The sequence below is a fragment of the Bemisia tabaci genome, chromosome 5 (genome assembly GCF_918797505.1).
Source record: "Bemisia tabaci chromosome 5, PGI_BMITA_v3".
NCBI lineage: Eukaryota > Metazoa > Arthropoda > Insecta > Hemiptera > Aleyrodidae > Bemisia > Bemisia tabaci.
This window is the reverse complement of record NC_092797.1, coordinates 30,700,649-30,724,072: the sequence shown is the minus strand read 5'-3', so window position 1 is coordinate 30,724,072 and position 23,424 is coordinate 30,700,649. Positions and strand designations below refer to the sequence as shown.

Genomic DNA, 23,424 nt, shown 5'->3' with positions numbered 1-23,424 from the left:
TTGTGCTAATTAGAGTTATGGTTTGTTTATTTACAGAGTCAGATTGCATATTACATGGATACATAAAAAAATTAGGTGGACCTTTTGCTTCAGCATGGCAGACTCGATACGCAAAACTTTATCCAAATAGGTTAGAACTCCATCCTGAATCCATGTCATTAAAACCAGAATTAGTTTTCATGGATCAATTAGAAGAAGTATCAGCAGACTTAGTGACAGTAAAAAATGAGCAATGTATAGTCTTAAAAACGAAAGATGCCAAAATTGTACTGACTAATTCGGTAAGTCTCTTCAGTTCATTTTTCATCTTCACTGTATTGGTTTGAAGTTACACTTGTTGTTTATATCAACTTGAGTAGTTGTGCGCAGCATTTCGGCTTATTCAGTTAGGAATGAAGAACTACTTTAAAACCTTCATATAATGACCTTCTGTTCAACAACTTTTTCAATGTAAAGACAATTTCTTCTTGTACAGTAGAATCCCAATACTAGCAATGTTTTTTTTATTTTAAGATACCATTGATCAAGTCTAGATTCAATATCCGATGATTGCATCAACTGGTGATGCAGATAAAGCTTCTTTTTGTGGAAAGCCAGGGAAATATTCCACCATCTCTAGCTGCAATGTTTGCCTAAAAAATTTCTTTCCAGGGATGAGGTATTCAGAAGCAGATTCCCTTACCTTCATTTTTCAATGAGTTTTCAATGACATGTATGCATTCAGCTGGATTTTTAGCAAAAATATCGTCTAATAGTGACTTCCTGAATAGCAGGCGGTTTGTTAAAATGAATTTTTCTATCGGGTACGACAAGCCTAAGGTCTAAAGGAGTTGTATGATTTGTCAGCTGTGGAGTATGAGCTTGCGGATCTCACTTTCTCAAAAATTTATGAGGTAGTTAATGAATGAGCTGATGGCATCCCTTCAATGATGGAAAGGTCAATTTATCGGCCTGATAAAGGTAGAGGAAAGCAGGATCGGCTAACTCATACTCCGCAACAGACCATTCTCTTATCTTCATTACTTTAGAGGCTTGGGACAGTCATGCTTTCTTTGGAGTACTTCCCTCCGATATTCTTGTGGATTGCATTGTGTGTTTAATTCATTTTCGTCGTAGAAAATTTTGTCTTGTTTTGTCTCTCAGTTTTTCTTAGTGGCTCTAGATTCATAATAACTATGTATCTTAAATTTTCAGGATGAAATTGGATTAAAAGAATGGGCGTTATCTCTTAGATCTGCTCACAAATGTTCGTTAGAGCTCTTGGGTAATATGGCAAAGAAAGCTGGTAAAATTTATGGAACAGAGTTGGATTCAGTAATCGCACCTAGATCAACCAATGGAAACTGAGCGAGGTTAGAAGTGTTACTCCTACCCTCCTTGATGATTAGTTTCCATTCTTCTATGCATTACAGAAGTCTGAAAAATAACGAAACTGAGAAATGTTCGACCCAGGAAAAAATATTTCACATAATTAATAGGAAATTTTTTATCCTCTCTTTTTTTTCATAATTGTGATTTTAAGTATTAAGTTTTAACTCTTTGTATTATCATTATCATGGTTATAATTTTTATTTTTATTACTAATAAGCTTTTCCTTCTCTTTTTTACGATTTATACTTTACTTAATTTTTCAGCTGTTAATTTTTTGAGGAAGTAGCCGCACGTCTTATCGTGTATCTATTCTTTCCTCAAAGGAGTTTGTCTCTGAGCATACAGTATTTTAGTTAACTGCATTTCTGTTGTCGGTAATCAAATTTTTTTACCTAATCTTCTCAATCACTTTTTACTGTAGTGTTTCTTCATTCATCAAACCAACTCATAGCTTAGTTTTGAACGATACTGTCTACTTTACAAGTAAACTTAAATGATCATCACATTTGATGGTCGCATCTGTGATAGTGAATTTGCTATATTTTTGAGAGAATTTTCAGGTTGGTCATGCTCTCAATTTTCCATCTTATTTCAGATCTCTTATTTAATGTTAGAAAAACATCATGCAGATAACAACAAACATGAAAATTTTTCAAATTTGCTCCAAATTGGAGTTAATATCTTGTCTCTCTTGCCCTTAAGTTTTAGTTATTCGTTAAAAATAGTTTATGAGAATCATATTACCTCTGTTCGTGTGTCAAACTTGTTGCATAATCATACACCACTGCAATTTTCCCCCTGATCTTCTCTCAAAGTGTATAATGAATGGTTTATTTGAAGATTAAACAATTCATTTTCATTTTAAATTTTGCCAATTTTTTAGTTTTTAATACATAAACGGCCAAATTTGCCCTTATAAATTAACAAAGTGCATCTAATTTACAAACAGAAGATGAAGAAGAAACTGTCCATCTCACAGCAATTCCAGTAAGACATGAAAATATCAACAAGATCATCTGACTCAATTTTTTCTCTATCTTTTGGCCAACTACATCCGGTATTCTTGGTAAATAATCACGGTTTTTAATAGCATCAGAGATGAATCATGAGTGTCATTGGACAGAGTTGCTTTTTTGGCAACCCTTCATTGTTGAAACATACCTATTTTAAGTGCCTTGAATTGCATCCCTTACTTTGGTGTTTAACACCCCTGTCAAATCTTTATTTTGCCTTCTTCATTTTCGATGGAAATGATGAGGAAAGGTTGACCAAAGTTCAAAACTGTCATCTAGATTAATTTTGGCAATCTAACCTCATAGCTCAAAAGAAAGTTTTTCTTTTATTTTACAAATTTACTCAATTGTAATTTAGCATAATCTATGGAAGAGCCTGTCTGAGCCTTGCTGAACATTTTATTTCAACTGGTAGAGATTTAGTTGTGACAAGAAAGTTTTTACTCTATTCAGGAGGGTTGTCTAAAAAGTTAGTTTCTACCTTTTTTTTCTTTTTCTTGCAACTATCACAGCTTGGGCAAATCCATAAAAGCAGTATTATAGATGGATAAGCTTCTAATGAATTAAAGTTATTATTAAAATTTGTCCTCTAGGCAATGAGAAATCACAGTTTTTTTTTGTGCACACCTATTTGCTCAATGGTTCTAAATCATTGTGTTGGGAGATTAGGAATTACCGATGCAATAAAAGGGATTTGTAGCAAATGAAAGAGCTAAATGCAAGGCATTTTATGCAAAAATGATTATGTCACCTTATATTTTTACATAGTCTCATTTGATAACCAAGCATTTTTGCCACTGTGAAATCAGCTTGGTTGTGATGCAATGATGGTTATGTCATTTGTGACACTAGTGGTATGTCTTGATCGCTGTTCATTGTGAGCAGGTCTTTTATGAATGGAACTCGCCTCTTGGCGCTGTTTGCATTCTCTTGCACTGAATTCTGTAAATTTACTCCAATTCCAATTTGGACCCACAAAGTACAGAAGTGCGTTCAAACTAACTATGATTTTTCAACACCCAAAAATCCAATTTTAAAAAACTTTAGCTTGTTGGAAACCCAAGGATACTAATTTTAAGCCGGATTTGCTTTAACTGTATTATTTGTTGTACAGAAATAATTTAGAGGGACTAACTTTTGAAACGACTCTCAGAAACACTTGAATGGAAAACATTCAGAAAATATCCAGTTTCCAAATTCCAACTTCAATACCAGTGGCATTCAACATCAGGTATTTTTTGACGGTTAATTCTTACTTATACAAATTCTCAATAAGTCATTTATACAAATTTCAAGAATATCCTAAAACGTCTAACAGATAGATAGAAAATGTCATTTTTCTTGTAAAATCCCCCCTTGTTTCTTCCAAAAATAGTCCTAATTATTAGAGAACCTGAATTGGGAAACCTAGTTTGCAGATTCATTCAATCTGCAAGAGGCCCAATCATTGTTTAGTTTTACCAAGATTACTGCATTTACTCCTGATTGTGTGAACTTATTCTTTTTTATCAGTCACTAAAGTTGGATTATCCATGCAAGGATCAGAACTTTAATTTTTTTACTGTGATCTTTTAACGACAGGAAGGTAAAATTTTAAATAGATAGGCCCAATTTGAATGTATTTTACTTGTAGCAATCAAGCATAATTACTGTTTAAAAGTTCAAGAAGTGTCTAGCTGTTCAAGAAAAAACCATTGTTATTTTTTGTCTTAGTTTGTAAAGAGCTGTTCAAGAGAATCCTGGATAGTGAAATTGCAAAAATGCCTATCTCGTTTGTTGTGTTCCAAAATCTCCTCTTTTATTTTATTTTATCCAAGGAGTACGAACCAACAACTTGAAATTTGCATAGAGTACTCCTCATACAAAGAGGACAAATGGGAAAGTTTTAGAAAATTCAGGGTTAGAAAATAAATCATGACAGGAAGTCTGTAACGCAGAAAACTGAGATAAGCGCTTTTGCAGTTCCATTCTCGTCCAGTATCTTCAGGTTTTTTCAGATGGTCACAGAGACTCATCTGTAATCTATATTTTGTAATTTTCTTAATTCCTAAATCAGCAAAATTTTAAGACCTATGAAAAACAGTGAACCTATCTTTGAAACAGATGTTTCCTCATTAATAAGGGGCCTGAGTTAAAAAGATATATTCTTTTACAGTTGATAAATAATGATTTTTGTATTAACTATTAATGCAAATAATTTCTTTTTCGTATGATCGATTTGGGAGAGCTTCCTACTAATTAATGCACAAGGGAGAGAATAATCTAACTTTAGTTCTGAATTTTGTTTTTTTTTGTTTTGTTTGAAAAACTTTATTCATTTCTAATCCACTGCTAAAATAACTTAAAGTTTTTAATCTCTTTAGTCTATTAATCACACAAATTCATTTTTCCATTCACCAATTTTCTTTTTAATATATCCAAAGCTTTTTCCATGTTCTATTCTGATGGTTGGCTTTTAATGTAATAGATCTGAAGGTTTCCTTGAAAATTATAAATCCATCTTGTGCAATGCACACCTTGAAAAAAACACAACTTTGGTTATTTCACCAACATTTGCTTTATAATTATTATTTGCACCTATAAATTTTCATGTAGGCCAATAAATCAAGTTTAGATTAAAAACTCGATTTTTCGGGAATTTTTAAGATAGCCCCTATTTACATGTATTTAACGTAAGGCAAACTTGCGTATGTACCATGTGATGCCTTGATGTCACATACTTTAGAGGTGAGGGAAAGGATCCGTTTCAAATCTCTTTTGACTTTAGGGAGTTTTTTCTCCAAGTTTCTGTGACTGGAAATTTTGTTAAAAATGCCTCAAAAAACCTCAAAGTTTCAGAAAGTGAATTTAAAAACTTTCATGTAACCCGAGGCAATAAGAAAAGGTGGAAAAAAATTGCCAATAGTGGCTGCTATTCCTAAAAAACAGTTTGACAAAATTCAATTTCATGCAAATAATTCAGGTAATTCCTTATTGCAAAAAAAAAAAAAAAAATCTGCAGTAAAAATGTCTTATATCAAACGTTTAAGTCTTGAGTGACCAGTCTTACGTGAAAATGGATTCCATTAATTTGTGAAGTATAAATTAACTATGAAAAGTCAGTGGATGGTGCAAAATTTCAGGTGCGCAAATTTTCCTCAAGTTCTGAAAAGATAAGAAAAATTTATTGTTCTCTTTTTTTAAGTTGATGTAGTTTAAAAATATTTATTTTTCGTTGGGATGTGGAATAATATGGATGCAATAAATTAAACAAATATTACCCTTTTTTAAACTGCTTTTACCTCATATTTTGCAATAGTGGAGAAATTTTCAACGAATAGGTACATACATTAATTAATTTATTTATTTATTTATTAATTTATTTTACTTTTTTATTTATCCTCTTTGATCCTTAAATTTAATTTAAAACTGTTTTATGTGATTTATTGCTGTTTTATTAGCAAGGGTGTTTTACTCAATTATTTGTTATTGTCATCTCTGTTTAATTGTTCACTCAGTGGCAGATATTCGTAGATGGCCTTAGTTTAAAACTTTAGCCAAAATTTTTATGTCTGGTTCTTAAAATAACCTCTGACTCTCTCAGTTGCTTTTTTCTTGTTTCTGTATCCTCTCAGATCATAAAAGAAATAGATTGCTCTCTGCTGAGTTACCGTTTTTCTCAGAAAAATGCCCCATTACTTATCTTTTGTTTCATAAGACTCTGTTTGTAGATTGAATGATAATTTGTCTAGTTTACCCCATGGATGCGAGGAATTCAAAACACAGGCATCCAAAGGAGTTTGAAATCCTACGTTTCTTCCTCACTGTCTCAGGTGCCTCTAATTTTTTTGTCACCTGACAAACCTAAAAGCCTCAGTTTCTATTCGTGGAGTTCATAATTTCCTCTCAATCCTAAGATTTTTTACGTTTTCCGCATTTTGCTTATCGCAAGGTACAACATTTTTGGCACGTTTGGTATACCGAAAAAACTGACTTTTTCGGCAATCAGTCGAGCATTTTACAAAAAAATTCAGTTTTCTTTAGTTTCTGCATTTAACCTCCCATTATTTGAAAAAATCTGGTAATCTGATGAAAGGTAGGACCTCCAGTACTGCCGTGCTATGATAGAATACCTTATGAGCCTTCAGATGCCGCATAATTCCTTTGCTTAAATAACAGGTTTCTGGGGAAACGTATTCTCTTTCTAATTTTACAGAGAATCTAATTGCAATCTAAATCTAATGGAGCTTGGAACTTCAAGGGAGAATATTCATAACTTTCGTAAAAAATAAATATTTTACTGGGAGAAATTTGGCATTATCCTAATAATCATACAATGGTTTTCCTCAACATGATAAAATAGGTATGAGTCATTGTCAAGAGGGAGGCTGTGTATACTGAGAAAAAAGAAAATTGGCATTCTTCTGATCAATCTTCTGCCAAGATGCTATTTTTCAATTGCTTCATGCCGCATCTTCATTCGCAAAGTTTTTATCTTACGCTCTCAGCAACAAATGCATCATCTATGATTCTTAATTTCAGTGTCTTTGCCATGTTTCTATTTTACTTATTTCATATTGTTTGAGCCTCAACAGAAAAACTAATGACAAATCAATAGTCTGTTTAAAATTTTTCAATTTTCTCTCTATACAGGCTGTCCTTGTCCACTAAAATACAGATTTTCAGAAGTTTAGTCAATTCAGTGTCAGTTCTGAATTCAAAAATTCAATCTTCCTGTTTTATTTACACATTGTGTAATGTGTAGTAATTTGGTGCTACTTTGGGGCTGGTCTGAGTTTAGTAAGTAGAATCAAGGTTGGAATCAAAGTGTCTCGCCTATTTGGTACACCCTGAACAAGTATAAGTTTTATGTAGGGCCGTTATTTGATTTTTCATCGATTTTAACCATCAAAACGAACAATACAATATCAAAACTAAAAATTTATGTCAGATTTGAAATTTTTTTTTAAATTTTTAAAATCTTAGAGGACTACTTTACCTTTGTAACACATTCATGTCAAGAACAGACAACATTTCAACATACATTTCATTATTGCGTATGATAGGGTAATATCTCAGTACCTCTAGGTTGCGAGTTCATTTCCAGAAATTTAGTTCATTCCGAGTGTTTTCCTTAAGTCAGCTTTATATGTCATGAAATCCAAGCCAAGTGTACAATATGTTTCTCTCTCAAAATGTTCAAAGCCTCTAACTTCCTTAAATGGTGGACTTTCCCTTTAGCTACAAATCAAGTTTGCACTCATGCCTTATCTGAGAGATTTACCTGTGAGAACGTATGACACCAGAAGAATTCCAACCTTGTAAAAAACCAGTCCCAGTAAAAATATTCCCCCTTTGATCGGCTTATTATGTAAAAGGTCTGTGCAATTGTGTCAAGTATTAGCAGGCTATTTATCATTGTGGCCGTATTTTTTAGAGAATATTTGTAGGGTAGCAAATACACCAATGTTGTTGGTTCATGTGTGTGAAAAATCTATCTTACTCATCAAATGCCGGACGGCTCACTAATCTGCTTGAACCTACATAATTTTTATGGTTGATAGAACCGTGCATTGTGTTTCATGTCATTGCGGAAGGTTTTTGTCTTGTAAACTATACAGTCACAATATTCAGTTAACACATTATATCTTGTGGCATAAGCTCCTTTCATCAGAAAATGATATGGACTCCATTCTGCAGTAGGGAAATAAAAATTTTTGGCTCATTTGACAAAAATGGCATTTGTGTCACTAATTTTCCTATGTGGATCAGAGGCTGTTTTTATGTTGGTGAGCCAAAATTAGTAGTTCCTAATTGCAAAATATAGTCCAAATGATCTATTCAGTATCCCTTTTCTGCAACTTCTAACTATGAGAAATGTTGAAGCTCTTTCACCTTGAAATGATTATGTACTTACTTATCTGTGTAAAATTTTGATAGCTCTGCTCTCTTTTTGTGCAAAAAGAAACATTTTTGAATTCTTGCTTTCCAGTTACAAATCTGTTGAAATTAGTGGGAAGCAATGAAAGCCTAGTTTTCAATGAATGTCTAATTGTAAGCTTATTATGGCAATAACAACGGACTTATCTCATCTTTTTTCTTCTCTCCACTGAACATTATTTGACAATTAATTTTTTTTTATTAAATTAATTAGACCACAGTTTTCAATGATGTACTGAACGATCCATTTTGCTCAGTCTTCATGCTTCAGTCTTTTTAAGTCGGAAGACATGAAGATCCAGACTTTCACCATCCATGGTCATTCTGCTTATTCTGCAAATTACTTACTTAACTGCATTAACTAACTGAGGTAGATGGTAAGTGCCTTACATTCATTGAATAACAGGTTTTCCAAGAAAAGACAATTTTGCAATGCCATACGTAATGTGTTGGATCCCTCTGCTCAGTGTGATGAACCAATTCTGTTTCTTTACTTGTGCTTCGAGTCAAACGTATCTTCTTTTGAAGTTTGTGAAAAAGATATTGTTTCACTATCTTGCCTCTTATTTTAAATTGTTTCAACGACAATCAAATTGTAAATTACTTAAATTAGTCAAATTTCATGAAAAGTCTTGAATGATGAAAACATTGGAAATAAAAGTAAATTTGATGGATTACTCATGTACTAAATGTAGGTAGCGATTTCTCTTTCAGTATTAAGCAATAGGCCAAATATGTCGTATTTGACCCTAATTCCTCTTATTTTTCTTTTTCAGTTTTAAGTGTCTAGTTCAAGTATGAATCAGTCGATGTACATTTAAGGAAAAAGTGAAAAGTTCTGTATAGTATATTTGATGTATAGTAAACTGCTTTTCTTGTAATTTTATTAAGTTTAACAGAAACCTCAGTTATTTCTTGATTTTCAGTCGAGAATGTTTGTATAAAAAATGTTCATACTTCAGGTGCTGTTATGAAGTGCACCTAATGTATTTGCTATTGTGTGTGAGAATGCTGGAATGTATGTTCTTCTAACCTCAGAATAAGCATTTTTTGGTGAACTTTTGCACCATTGACCAAAAATTAAAATTCATGAACTTTGAAGCTTTTTTTTGCTCAGTATTAACCAGATATTACAGCTGACTCGAGCTTGTTCAAAAAGTTATTCATAGCATGCATGAATGATTTTTGAAGCACATGGTTGCCTTTTTGCCGGAACCAGTAAAGTGGTGTGATTTTCAACTTAATATATATTGTCTCAGTCAAACTATCTTGCTGAGTCAAAGTGTCAACAACAAAGTTAGAACCATCAGTTTGAAGGCTTTCTATCTCAAATATCAGCCCAACTTTATTACCAATTGCCTAATTTTCTGCAAAATTTAATTTTTAAACTGAGATAACTGAGCAGCATGATGCGTTGAAAATTTGTGTGAATTTTCCATGTATGACAAAAATTATACCCACATATTTTCAAGGTAGAAAGTTGGTTAGCTCTCCCTTCAGAGAATAAGTCATGAGAGGAAATCAGGTACCATGTCATGCAGTTAGGCTGTTTAAATCATTAATAAACCATGAAACCATGACATAGTCAATCTTGATCACTATTACGATTGTACGGGCATATTTCATCAAAACCCGCAAATTTTTCCTGCTATTTTTCAATTTCTTCCTCAAACAAGCAGTTTTTCTCTTTCGCATAAAAAAAGTACCTGTAAGTACGTCTCGGCTTTCCTCTGAGTTATGGGATTCAAATTGATTTTACATGATTTTACATTTACTTAATCTCATAAAACACTAAATTCTCTGCATTAGCTGGGTCACTGCTCTATTAATGAGGATGAGCTAACTCTTGCTCAACACTGATCACTGTCCTTCTAAGATTATAGGAAACAACCGTTCATGCAAGCTGGAATAGGATCAACATGCTTTCAGTTCCCTTATCATATCACTCATGACTATTTGGGATTCTTCGTCAAGCATACAATACAGTCAACAATAACATAAACTGATTTTCCTCTACTTATGCCCGTTTACCATCAAATATTCAAAAGTTGTTCCATAAATGAAGACATCCAATCAATAGTGGGCTAAGTGCCAAAAAGTCAAGTTTCGGTTCTTCAACATTTATTTCCCACAGGTTGCCCGGCACATACCATGTATCGCTACCTACAGGGGCACTTTGCACACTACTATCATGGTCATGGCACTCAGTCCGCTTCACAGGTTGCTGTCCTTGGTACATAGAATGCTATTCGAGGTCTAACTCGATTTGGCACTTAGCCTGTTATTGATTTAAGGTCTTCAAATAGTATTTGTAATGGCTTGTTTTTACTTTCTTCACAACAACAAAATTTCTTGGAAAGTATTTCACTTTATAGCTCTGAGGATAGTAGCATGAGTCAGCTCTAATTGCAATTAGTTTTCGATCTAATCGTTTGCTTTTCGACATTCAGATAACAGTTCAGCTACTACTAATTGTGTAATGTTTTTAAAATTATTTATTCGAGGATCATCACTGTTGTTTGTCAAAACATTTTATCATCAAGCACTTCGTTTTTTTAAAATGAAAGGTTTTTTTTTTCACTTTGAGAAACATTGAGGCTTGAAAAAATTATTCTGTCCAACGCAGCCATTATAAATACTTAAAAAGTAGGTTTGAGATGAGTTAGTAGCATCATTACTACTGGAACACTACGGTATAATTCCATCTCCAAGGCCTGTCATGCATAATTCTTAAAAAAACTTGGAGCGATCAGAATCGTTTCATTTTAAGAACTAAGAACTAAGGGTGCTGGGTCAGATTATTATAGAAGAGATTGAAGTCTAAAAGTTCTTAATTAATGAATGGAATGATCCTTTTTCTTAGAAATTCATCAAGTTCTAACAGAACCACTTTTATGAATGTTGTTTAATAGGAAGATGAGAATGTTATTTTCATCATAACCCATGTGAAATTTAATGATCCCTACTATCCTACATAGAACTACAGTAATACCAGATTATCTGATCATCAATTATCCGACGCTTCAGTCATTCAATGGTCAAAATCAGGTCGGCAGACATAACAACAACTGCTTTTTTGTGCAAAAATTGAGTTTTCATGTGGTTTTTTGTTTTTTTTTTCGAATTTAATGACCACGTCTCACAAATTTGATAGAAAACTGGTCAAGCTTGTGCTTTTTTGCGACAAGTAGAGCCGTTTGGTTTGGTTTTTGACTAGGTACCCGACTTTTTCGATATCTGACTCAGCCCCTGCCACAAATCGTCAAACAATCGGGGCATAACTGTAGGTACTTATAATTTTTGCTGACCTTTCAAAATGTATGTTTTATTTTTACTACTTTTTACTACTTTTTTGTTTTATCATTTTTCCTACTTTTGATTGTAATACATGTGCACTCAGTTGTGACGCCGTCATTTTCAAATTGTGGAAAGCCCAAATTAAGAGCTAGCCCATGCTCTTACATGCACTCGCACTTCCCTCTCATTGTTTGTAGAAACCAAGTTTACTTGCAGAGATTTGTATTTATAGGAAGATTATCGGAATTGTATCACTCAACTAGAACTTAGTCGAATTTCTTGTATCCATTTCCCTTTGAGTTGTTGACTTTTAAGCCATTTCTCTCCACAACTTTACCAGATCCATATAACTTTTTGTAACATGATCCCGTTCTCTATTTTTCACAGGTCCCAAAAATGTTCCAATCTATGTTTCAAATTTATTCATAATATCATCATCGCACAATATTTTGGAAAATGAGCAATCAGGTTTTATTTAGTTCTTGTGTAAATTTTTAATGAAAAGCACAGGAACTGCATTAAAGCTTTGAAACCGAGATACCAAGACTCATTCAGTTTTTTTTCTACCAAAAAAGTTCCTTCTCTTTCTAAATTATCAATTTAAGTACTTTGCATTATATTTTGGCTCTCTACTCACTCTCTCTTCATCTCACTCCTTTCTGGATCCTTTTTACTCTTATTAATATTAGATGGCAGATTTCGAAGAGACATCTTTCCCTTTTTTTTGTCAGTATCCATTTGAACTTTATACAAATTTGATACTTTTATTGAAGCTCTTTTCTGAATGCAAGTATGGTTGTGTGTATGCATGTGTGAGTGTATGTAAATAATTGCACATGTTCATGTTATTCACACTCATTATTCTTTTTCATTTAGATAAACTGGAAACTGTAAATAATCATTGTTGTGTAATAAAGCTAGGATAAACATTTTAATTTTTTCTTTTTTTTTTCCACACTTGTCCTTTCAGCCCCATCTCAAAGTTTCTCCTCTCTATCCTTCCAGTTCATTATTTCGACTCTACCTTAGCTGTTTGAGACATTGGCAAATTGTAACATTGTTATAATGTACGAAATTTATGAAAGCTATGAACTTACAACTGCATTATTCAATTTGGCTAAATAGTGCAGGAATTATATGAAAGTTCAGGGGAAAAATTAATAACAAGCTGATTTTTGGCAAAGTGAGTCCCTATGACCCTCTGAGTTCCCAAAAAAAGTCTCCGTCGATAGTGTAACGGTTTGGGGATTTTTTTTGTCTCCCTCCTCCCCCCCTCCAAAAAAAAGCCCGCGATCAAGACACCCGCCTTGATTAGTAGAGGAACTCTTTGTGCCCAAGAGATATCTTTGTAGTTACGAATAAGGAATTGAAAGTGTTGCGTCCTTTTGGATCCTCGCATCACTGCCCGCCACTGCAGCGCCGCCGGCCGAGGGTGAAGCGGTGAGTGTCTGAAAAGTCAAAACGCCTTCAATTCTACGCATATGCAACACGGACATCCGTGGAGCTCGAACAGTTGCATCTAGACGTTTCCCTGAAATTCGCTCAGTGAGTAATCGTCGCGTGCAATACCAAATATACCCGAGGACGCTTTGCTTGTTTCCCTGACCCTTGAATTTGATTCCAGTGTTGCTTATCGTGCCGATGAAGTAAGCAATTACTGATTTTTTTCGTGATACTGTATATTCTCAGAAAAATGCATTAAAATGTTGCAGGTCCTGAAAATCGCAAAAATGTAGGTATCTGAGCACGATTTTTAGAGTTTCTATTACCTACAGTAACGAGTCCTTTGTTTGGACAACCCCCCCCCCCCCCCCATCCAAATAACACGAAATGTTGAATAAAAACGATGACCATTCGTCTCTCGATAAAACAAAATGCGACAGGAAAGCTATGACATTACATGCCAAAATACACGCAGGTATATGATTTTTGACTATCACTTGCGAAACAGAAGCACCATGAAGATGTTTTTAAATATTATGTATAATGTCCTACTCTTTCCGTCTGAAATGTGGGCCATGGCCGTTACACTAACCGACTCTGTCGTGCTGAGGAAAAACGCCGTATGAGCCTTCAGACGTTGCCAAGTTTCCTCCGATAAAAACCGAATTTACTGGGAAAATTGCGGATATTATCTTCCAAAATTTTCAGACAATTTCGTACGCAATTTAATCTAAGATATCTGAAAATTTCAAGGACAAATAGGCATGCATGTTCTCAATAATACATATTTTATCAAAGGGACTTTGGCAACTCTCGAAGGCTCATACGGTGTTCTTTCTTAGCACAGCAGCACGGACCTAAGAACGACGAATGCGGCAGGGTCGTTACATGGACACTTCGGAAAAATATTTTAGCGCGTATGTATCTCAACCAGGGTCGGATTTAGAGGTGGCGACACGGACCGCGGCCAATTTTGCAATTTTTTTAAATGTGGCTATAAAGAAAATTCGGATTCAAAAAAAAAAAAAAAATACAAAAAAGAAAAGGTGACAAAATCTCTCATCCTCCGAGAGAGTATAACTCTAATTTTGTCGTCTTTCTGTGATACAAAAGACAACACCTTTAATTAGTCGAGTTACGACTAAGAGAGAAATCGAATAGGAATTTGGCCCGGAACGGCGTGGCGAAGAGAGCAATGATGACGAGAACTCGAAATGAAAAGGAGAAACCCGCGGCGCGGCGATCGGCATGTAACACATATTAGCGCCTACAAGACGGCACGAATACTTCACGCATTGCGTCGAAGACGGTGCGCGGTCGCTGCGGTTAGCAGCGGGCGGCGCGAAACGCATGGCGCCTACAAGACTGTATGAATACTTCACGCATTGCGTCAAACACATTGCGGTCAGCGCGGCGCGGCGGCGGAAGTTAAAATTATTAAACCACATTTATGTTTTTTCTTTCATAATTTTTTCGTTAATTTCACATAAATGGAAGGCCTTGTCCACACAGAGATAGGTTTATTAAACTTAACTTTCGCGCCAAGTTAGTAGTAGTAACTTTTGCTAGTAGTGTTGACAGTGCTTTCGCAAGAAATGTGTCCAACACGAGTAAACGCGTCTTATACACCCCTCCTCCTCCGACACGTTCACTTGATGGTTTTTACTGATTTTTCAAAACGAATGAGAAGGGGGCGGTAAAATACAGGCGGCCCATGGGCGGCAAGTAAGTAAATCCGGCCCTGATCTCAACATACCTAATAGTTTTCGGGGAAGAGTTTCTAGATGGAAGTCCCATTCAGCCTGACTCCATCACATGTTTGAATGATAAAACTAGAGGTACACGTAACTTGGATGCTGAAAACTATGTAAAGCGCTTAATGCTTAACTAGAGGATAGTTGAGAGGAAACTGACAAAATAATAAAATTAAGAGTTAAAAGTGAAAAGTAATTTAATGTCTAATATTGGCACAGAAAAAATGCTTAGTTAGTAGATAATTAAGCACTATAGGGAAATGTTTTGGCATTTTTAATAAACGAAAAAGAGATTACTGAAGGTCTAAATGTTTTCCTCTTTCAAAATGATATCCTTGTCCTTGAAACAATTTTCAAGGAGCTAAAGGGTCATTAAGTACTCCTGCAATAAGAGTTACCGTTGTTTCCAAGTCAACAACAAAATAGATGAATGGACTTGCAGCGTAAAACTTTCTGTGGGCTTGATGAATCGGGATTTCGTTGTCTATGAAAAAACAAACAATCAAAACATCAGCAATAATGACAAGTATGAAAGAAAAAAAGAAGGAAGAAAAGAGGAAGAGAAAAAATGTCTATGATACCTATCTAAGGAAATTATACGTGGTGGCACTAAGTATAAATATTTAGTAAACACCTACACAGAGGAGGAAATTGTTTTCCGTCAAAAACGCAGTGTGCAACCAAAAACTTGTGGAAATTTTGTCCTGCAATATTGTTCCAATGCTCTTGCGAATTTTATTGGTTTTATTTCAATTCGGATTGCAAAATACCTTGTAAAAACTGAACATACCGTTTTGTGACAACATAAAGGCTACATGACAAATATGACATGAGCTACACTCTAAATGCTCACTTCCAATTTTTCAACGCCTCTTTTATCTTTTGGATTGTAATTCATCAACACTCAAGGCACCGAAACCTCCGTATTTTCCTTGCTTTTACACTGTATGTATATGACACTGGCTTTGAGCATAAAAAAATAGTGATTTTTAAATATATTGGACAGAAAGTTTCTTTCATAATTACTTTTTCTAACAACTTATAAAACCCAAGTTGGTGAAAAAGCTGAGTACAAAATTCTGTTTCCCCCCTATTATCACACAAGTGTGCCAGGCACAGATCGATCCGTGTGAAAAATTGTGCCGACAAAATTTAATGCTTACAAAAAACCAAGCTTCCAATCAAATGATAAACGGTTTAATTTTTCTGTACTGCAGGCAGTTCTTTTTTAGACCTTTAAGAAACACTTCATACCTAGATAAAATGTTGCGGGACTGAAATCCTTTAAGCTGTAGTATCATCGCATTCTGTCCTCTATATTTGACTCATTTAGTCAGACTTTGGCACAAAGGGCCAGGAATGGGTCAGTTGTGCTGGTATAACAGAATCGTGTTTTGATGCTTGATTCTTGTAGATTAGCTAAAAGTAAAAAGATCCGTCAAAACAGCAACTTTCTGCGTCCAATATTACCCGAGATATCGTCCTTTGAAAATTCGGGTTTTTGACGTCATCCACCGCGGTAGTACATAACATGGTATGTACTACCGCGGTGGATGACATGACGTCATAAATCGAGTTTTTCAAGGCGCGATATCTTAGTTAATGTTCAACGGAGAAAGTGGCTGTTTGGACGGATCTTATTTATTTTTAGTTGATCTGCGAGAATAAAGCATCAAAACACGATTCTGTGACCACCGCAACTGACCCATTATTATATGGGTCAATGCTTTTTCACCTGCTGCGACCAGCGAGCTTGAAGAGAAGCCAGCCGAGGATAGTTGCGAGTCCAGAGTCAGCGCGGTGGAACAACGAGGGGATCCTTCCAGTGCTTTTAAGAAACGGAAGAGGGGGCGGTAGGTCACAGCGCCGATCGCGGGTGCGGGGCGCTGGCCTGTTGCGAAACCGGTAAACGACCGAGGACGAAATTAAACAGGGATACCACTCATTACCAAAGGATAAAGGAGATCAAAGACCGGGCTTTCAACTGTGACGTCCGGACCGGGCCGCCGAGCACCGCCACGAACACGGCATCCACCAAATACAATGCTCCCTCGATCGCGGAGCCGACAGCCGACACTTCAATTGTTGTTGAGAATTTTTAGGGGATCCCAAGACACGAAACAGGATGTTAACGTGGTTTTTCATGAACTGGAAGGTTAATATCCGATGGACGACTTGAACGCTGCGAAGGTCATTGCTGCCTTTACGACGTTTCAAGGATCTGTGTTACCTACGTGACGTGACCTATCCTGTGTGGCCCCCCCTCCTTAGTTCGTTGTCGGCATTGTCTTCGCTCGGAATTTCTCCACGATCAATTTGCACAGAAGTCGTCGTCGCTCCTCTGACGTGGGGGCGTAACTTGATTTTCGCGTGAGCCCCAGAGATCATAGATTTGTATGTAAAACGGGGCTCACGTGAAAATTGAGATACGCCCTTACGCCAGAGGAGTTACAAAGTGTGCGTCCGCGCGGGTTGCAGTATCTGGGTAGCTGTATGACCATTGACCCGACTTAAATTGAGTGTCTTGCTTCGAAACTCCCTGACTTGGAAAACATGAGAATTCCGTTTCATTGCAGAAACATTTTTTGAAGGGTCGAATGCATCTTTTGATTTTTTTCCATCTTACATCGTGAAGTCAGGCATGATTTCTTAATTGCTTTTTAACGTATACCCAACTCCAATATTTAAAAACTTCCAATCCTACTAAAGGACCGAGAAATTTCAAAATCTTGGCGACGAGGTTCTTTTCGGGAACGGAACAACACGCATCAAGAACAAATTCCATTCAACGAAAATTTTCGGATGGATTCAATTTTTTCGTTTCCTGGATTTTTTTCCTTTTGGAGTGTGGTGATTATTGAACAAGCTATTCGATCACTATGAAAACAGTTAAAAGGCGTAAGACGCGCAAATTCAAACCTCCTGCTCATGAATAACAATAGTCTAACGTGAGTCAAATTGTGCACTAAAAGTTACGGAAACAGTTACTACAGTATATATGAAAGTATGGAAACCTCAATATCAGTGCTTCGGCTCAGCTGTTGTACGTTGTTGACACTCTGAAAAACAAAAGCTGGGAAATAACAATGCTCGATTAAGAACCTTGCCAAACCTGTTGTAGTGCGCGATTGGCTTCAAGTAGACTAAGTTGTTTTACCTATGAGCGTAGAGTTCAAAGTTTCCGTTATCAATAAACTAAAGACGTTAATATCTTGGTAAGAGGATTTCAGTTTTTTTGTTCTGCCACTCGTGATTTACGTGAAATTTTGGTAAAGAAACATGTATCAAAATGCTTAAAGTCACACCTCGTCTGATGGTCCATTCTGGAGACCGTTCCGCTTACTTTCTTATCCCCGCGTTCAAGTCTCCGAGGAATTTTGATACTCATATTGTCTGGGCCACATTCTCACTGTTTCCCCTTAATTTTATCATTTTCGTGGAAATTGGGGGTGGTTTAAATTACAAGAATTGATGGATGAACGACAAATGGTCGTATTATAAGAGTTCGGATCAGGGAGCATGAAGCCGGACTCCGGTCGGCGCGCGGTTGGCGGTAAGGGAGCACGTTAAACGCGCGCTGCACGTCACTGTTAACTGTAACATATTCTCTGCGGTATGAAAATAAGGCAAACACAATATCGACACTTCGGCTCAGCTATTGTACGTTGTTTACTCTTTTAACAACACAAAGTAGGGAAGTAGCACTGATCAATTAAGAAGCCTGCCAATACCGTTGAAATGCGCGCTTTGATTCAAAAGGATTATTGTTAGATACTCTTTTGTATTTTTTAGGAAAATTTTCTGCAACATTTACTTTCAAACTCGATCTACTCCAAATTACCTGTAATTAATTTTTTCCTCAAAAATGTCACTCGTATGATACCTTTTTCATTTGAAAGAAACTTAAAATGTTAGTACTTACATTTGAGTTGCTCTTCATACTTCCTTGCTGATAGAGTAACAACTTGCTCGATATTCCTCACATACAGAAACGGATCATATGATAAGGAGGTTAGATGGGCCCGATACGGGTCAAAAATAGCGTTAACTCCAAACTGGAAAATGATCAACAGAAAAATAAATTAACGAACGCCCACCTTCTTCAAAATCTGCTCATACCTGATAGCAGTAAATTACATCTAAGTAGCAAGGTATACGATATAGGTAGGTATTTTTTAATTTAATTAATACCTATAGGTAGGTGTAGGAGAAAAACATCTTCGTTATTTTCAGATCAATCGCGAGGTCCCAGAGAACTGCAAAAATGACAGCTAACCAATGCATATTGAATCCGGTCACGTCGCGCGCCTTCAGTCTTGGCAGTAGGCAATCGTGCATATTGTGGTGCAGAGCATATTATTTTTGATCAGACATAGAGTAAATGATTTTTTTCTTTACTTTAAAAGCCACGATTTTCACTGGTGTAAAGCACGACAGAGTTCAGCTGTTGGTTCTTGAAGCTAATCTTTAGCGGGTTTTTATCTTTCATAAAAGACAACCAAATGTATGCTCTTGAATTCAAAAGGGTGAGACACGCTCTGACATTTTAATCGATACGCAAGCACTGTCAACTGCAACTTCAACTTCATGTTTCATATAGCTCATATGAAGCAAGCGCTATTTTGAAATAATTGTGAATTACCTCGACTATAAGCTCTCCGTATAATCTGTATAACAATGTGGCATGGTGCGAAAACATAAATTTGTTCTCGCGTGAGCACTTTAGAAGGCCGAAAATAATAGAAAAGGTTAAAATGCATAACTTTTTAGTCCAAGTGTCGGACGGTAATGAATGAGGGGTCGTAAATAATAGTTAAAAATGTTTTTTACACTTTTAATTGGACTAAGCTTTTTGAGTATTCACAAAATTTTGATGATGATGGTATAATCTGTACAAATATTTCTTACATGGTACAACGCTGGAGAAAGGTCTAGTTGCTGGAATATCCTAAAGGTAGGCACAATTACATGGATGGGGTACAACCTCAACTGGGAGTGGATGGATCTGATTCCACATCTACTCGTCATATGGCTCAGCACGTGGCTGACGGATTTTCCACCGCTTGGCAGCACTATCATGAGAGCGTAGCGTGGATTCTAGAATGCAAAACATGAAATCGATGACAGTTTGCAAAATTTATTTTTCTGTTGCATGTATACTACGTTCCTAAATTTTTTTTCCATATACTCGCTTTTTTTTAGATCGGCAGGACGTCAAGGAAATTTCCAAATTTATTAAATTTGAACGTGAATCACATTCAGAAAGAGGGTATTTCACTTTCTGTATTTTGAATAAAGAGAGAAAAAGAAACAATTGTAAGTTTTGAAAAACTACATTAAATATTTTTTAAAGGCCACGTCCATCAGTCCATTGCTTCAAGGTATATAAAGAGGGGTATTGAAATTGGAAATACATAATTTTAAATTTCAGGGATCTTGTGTATTTACAAAATCTCAGAGCATTGGTGGTAAAGCCAAAAGGGAGGGGTCCACGGAGTTAAGCCGCCCCCTCCCCCATCAATGACCAAAATTTCCCCCTAAAATTTCATTTTACGTGATTATCAAGACTTCATCATTTATGAAATTCCCAGGAAACATTTCTGACTGCGCCACTGAACATTGGGTACTTTTTACACCAAGTTAATTTATATTCTTTTTTTGTAAATTTAATGTAACGTATTATGAGATATTTTGATTCCAGAATTTTGTTGAGGTAACGCACGTCTAGAGGGAGCTCCACCACATGAGAATGAATTGCAGGTACGTAAGCATATGGCAGGATCGCAGCGAAATTCATGACTGGCACAATTTTTTGATGACTAGAGAGTGGTGAGACCCAAATGGAAGTCTCCGGTTTTGATAGGTCGTATCGATTTTTGGCCTGCAAGTATCTCAGATCGTGATCCGAGGTGAATTTATGTTTCACCAGATTCCAGACGATTGGTGTGACATCATGCCCTGCAAAAGTGAAACGAAAATGTCTAAGCAGCGTGAGCATTCAAAATGTGAAAGAATAAGCGAATTAAAAATTAATAAAATTAAATGAAGTAAATTGAGGACGAAAGGAGACAAGAGAGGCGTAGATATAAGTATTGGACTTTTCAAATGAGATCAGTCTAAGTAGAATCAATCTATCACTGCATTTCACTTCCCAGTTTCCCAATTTTTTCTTGTACTTCATCTTTTTGCAAAAATACCAACTGAACGTATTCATGCTAAAAGTAACCGTATTCATATGGTTAGCATGCGACATAGTTCCTTTTAGCATAAATACGTCCAACTTTCTGTAAAAAGGCACATCGTTAAACCCGAAATCGGTTATTCCCTATAGAGTCGAAATTATTTCCACCCTGGATTTTTGTAACTCCAACATTTCTTGCGAATGCAATTGATAACCTCTATAATTGTAAGCTCTCCAAGAATGCCTGTGATCCAGGGATGTTATTCATAGTCGCTCTTTAGGCAATTTTTTTTCTCAGGAGATTCCCATTTGGTTCAAATTGTGATTAAAGGAGCTGTAAGGAAATTCTTATCATCACTCTATGAAGAGGACAATCTGAACAAATTTCGAGTAAAGCTCAACCGAATAACCCCGAGAAAAGATCCTTGCAAAGGTTAACAAGGGGACATCTGCTTGAAAGGTCTGTCATTTTTTGAGGACTCCTATGACTTCTATAGAGTCTATGATGGCCAAACCATTCGCGAGTGGATCTCTCAGTGGTCATACTTGGTCTATAAACGTACTCTAAGGTTAAGGATTTTTTTAAATCTCCCTGTAGCACAGCAGGGGACATCATAAGGTCTCCTAAGGAGAGGAGGTGTTTAAAGAACGACTGTGAATAAGGCCGCAGAACTCATCCAATAAAGAACATGTTCGTTTAAACATCTACCGATTCAATTGTGAAGCAGGACTCGGATGAGAGGTCGAAAACGCGACCTTGCGCGTGAAAAAAAGCAAGGCGCGCGAGGAAGCGAAGAGAAAGAGAGAAAAACGCAAGTGTGTCGAATATACTTTTGATAGAAAACAAAAAGAGTCGGCTCGTGAGTAATTGCTCGTTTGTTTTACTTAATTACGGGCCGAACGTAATGCAGAATAAACGCAGCATTACAGAGCTAAACCCCCATTTCCCGCACAGCGTCCCCCGTGGGGTCCCCCCCCCCCCCCCGGCTCATGACGTATGAATCGACCACTTGCATTCGACTCCCGTGGATAATTGCACCGATCCGGCTAGTTCCGGTGATTTTGTCATCGTATTAAAAAACGATGCCTATTCGCGTTGTCAAATTTGCGCGGCTTGCTCCCTCGCATCTGAACATCCCGGGGCACGGGCTAGAAATCAAGGCCTTTTATCTTTGTGTCATCATGTGCATTTGCGTGGGCTTTTCATCACCAAATTTAATGTTCGTCCTTAGATTATGCAGGGGTTTGCTGAAAAAGGCACTGGGAATTCGAATTTTGATTCCTATGTTCTTTTTAGATTCGAGTCTGTGATTTCCCGAGAAAAAAGAAAAAAATAGCACCAATGAAAACAGTCACACCAATTTTTCGCAAAATGCAATTTTCCAAGAGAAAATGTCTTTTTTAGGTCCACAAACCGAGTGTTTTTAGAAAATTTGATCCGAAGAATTTTCAGGGTAGGTTGCGAAAATTAAGGTCATTTTTGGCTTGAGCATAAAAAGATAAAATGATTTTTACGTTCTCTCAGACGCAAAAAACTGATTAGTTTTATATAGAGGTCAAAGTGCGATTAATGCGTGTTACAATAGTTGCTTCTGATAATTAAGCCTCGCGTTAACCAATTATTATTAATCTGAGATTATTTTTCCTTGGGGGGGGGGGGAGGAGGGCTTCAAAATATTGAAAAGGGCTGAAAAAATTCTTGAGCTCTAATTTTGATGTAGCAAAAAATGTTCGATTTTTGCGGTAATTTACGATTTTTTTATTTTCAACTGTTTAAAACTTGATTTTTACTTAAGAGAAAAATAGAAGGTGATTAGTGAGATAATTAATTGATTCCTTTCGGAAAAAAGGAATAATTTTTCGTTCCGTAAAAATTGACCGAGAATCAAAAAGGAGTAAAAAGAGCAGAACAAGTTTACCGTCTTCATAATACCTATATCTCTATAGGGCACTCCAATCTCTCTTCGATTATTGATTGTGCAAGTTACCAAGGAGAACAATGAGGACAAAAAGGAGAACAATTAAATGAGGAGTACTGAGTATAAGTAGAGTTGACAACGGCGGTACCTACTCGAAAAAATCCTCTATAGCTGAGTAGCTCGGTCTTTGGGTTAAACAGCAGTGTTGCCTTTCTAAGATCATTAGTTAAACAAAAATATATTTTCTTTATTAATTTTTTTTTTTTTTTATTTTATATTAATTATTTTTCTTTGGATGCTTTGCATTTCCTTGTTTTTCCTTTTATCTCGACGCGCGGAAGTAGCTTATGTCACTGTCATACTAATGTGAGGGAGGTCATGAGCGTAATATAGTATCTACGTTTAAATTTGTCCACAAATGTGAAAAGAAACATGACTGTTGGTCAAAGTGGCAAGTGCTCAGATCATTGACGTTAATGCCTATCAAACAGATTGGTGTTCGGACCTCAGTGTCAATCGGACGCTCT

The 23,424-nt window shown here is 36.0% G+C and overlaps 2 protein-coding genes across 2 annotated transcripts in view; one reads left to right on the top strand and one right to left on the bottom strand.

Moving 5' to 3' along the window:
- Gprk1 (G protein-coupled receptor kinase 1) overlaps window positions 1-12,535 on the top strand; it is a 91,887-nt gene extending 79,352 nt beyond the window's left edge. The window contains exons 15-16 of the mRNA XM_019051983.2: window positions 37-281; window positions 1,195-12,535. Coding sequence (XP_018907528.1) covers window positions 37-281; window positions 1,195-1,347 — 398 coding nt within the window. The 3' untranslated portion in view covers window positions 1,348-12,535. The remainder of the gene's footprint in view (window positions 1-36; window positions 282-1,194) is intronic.
- Window positions 12,536-14,976: 2,441 nt separating this feature from the next.
- LOC109037474 (uncharacterized) overlaps window positions 14,977-23,424 on the bottom strand; it is a 35,060-nt gene continuing 26,612 nt past the window's right edge. Inside the window, 4 exon segments of the mRNA XM_019052168.2 lie at window positions 14,977-15,281; window positions 18,720-18,852; window positions 19,706-19,894; window positions 20,520-20,755. Coding sequence (XP_018907713.2) covers window positions 15,151-15,281; window positions 18,720-18,852; window positions 19,706-19,894; window positions 20,520-20,755 — 689 coding nt within the window. The 3' untranslated portion in view covers window positions 14,977-15,150.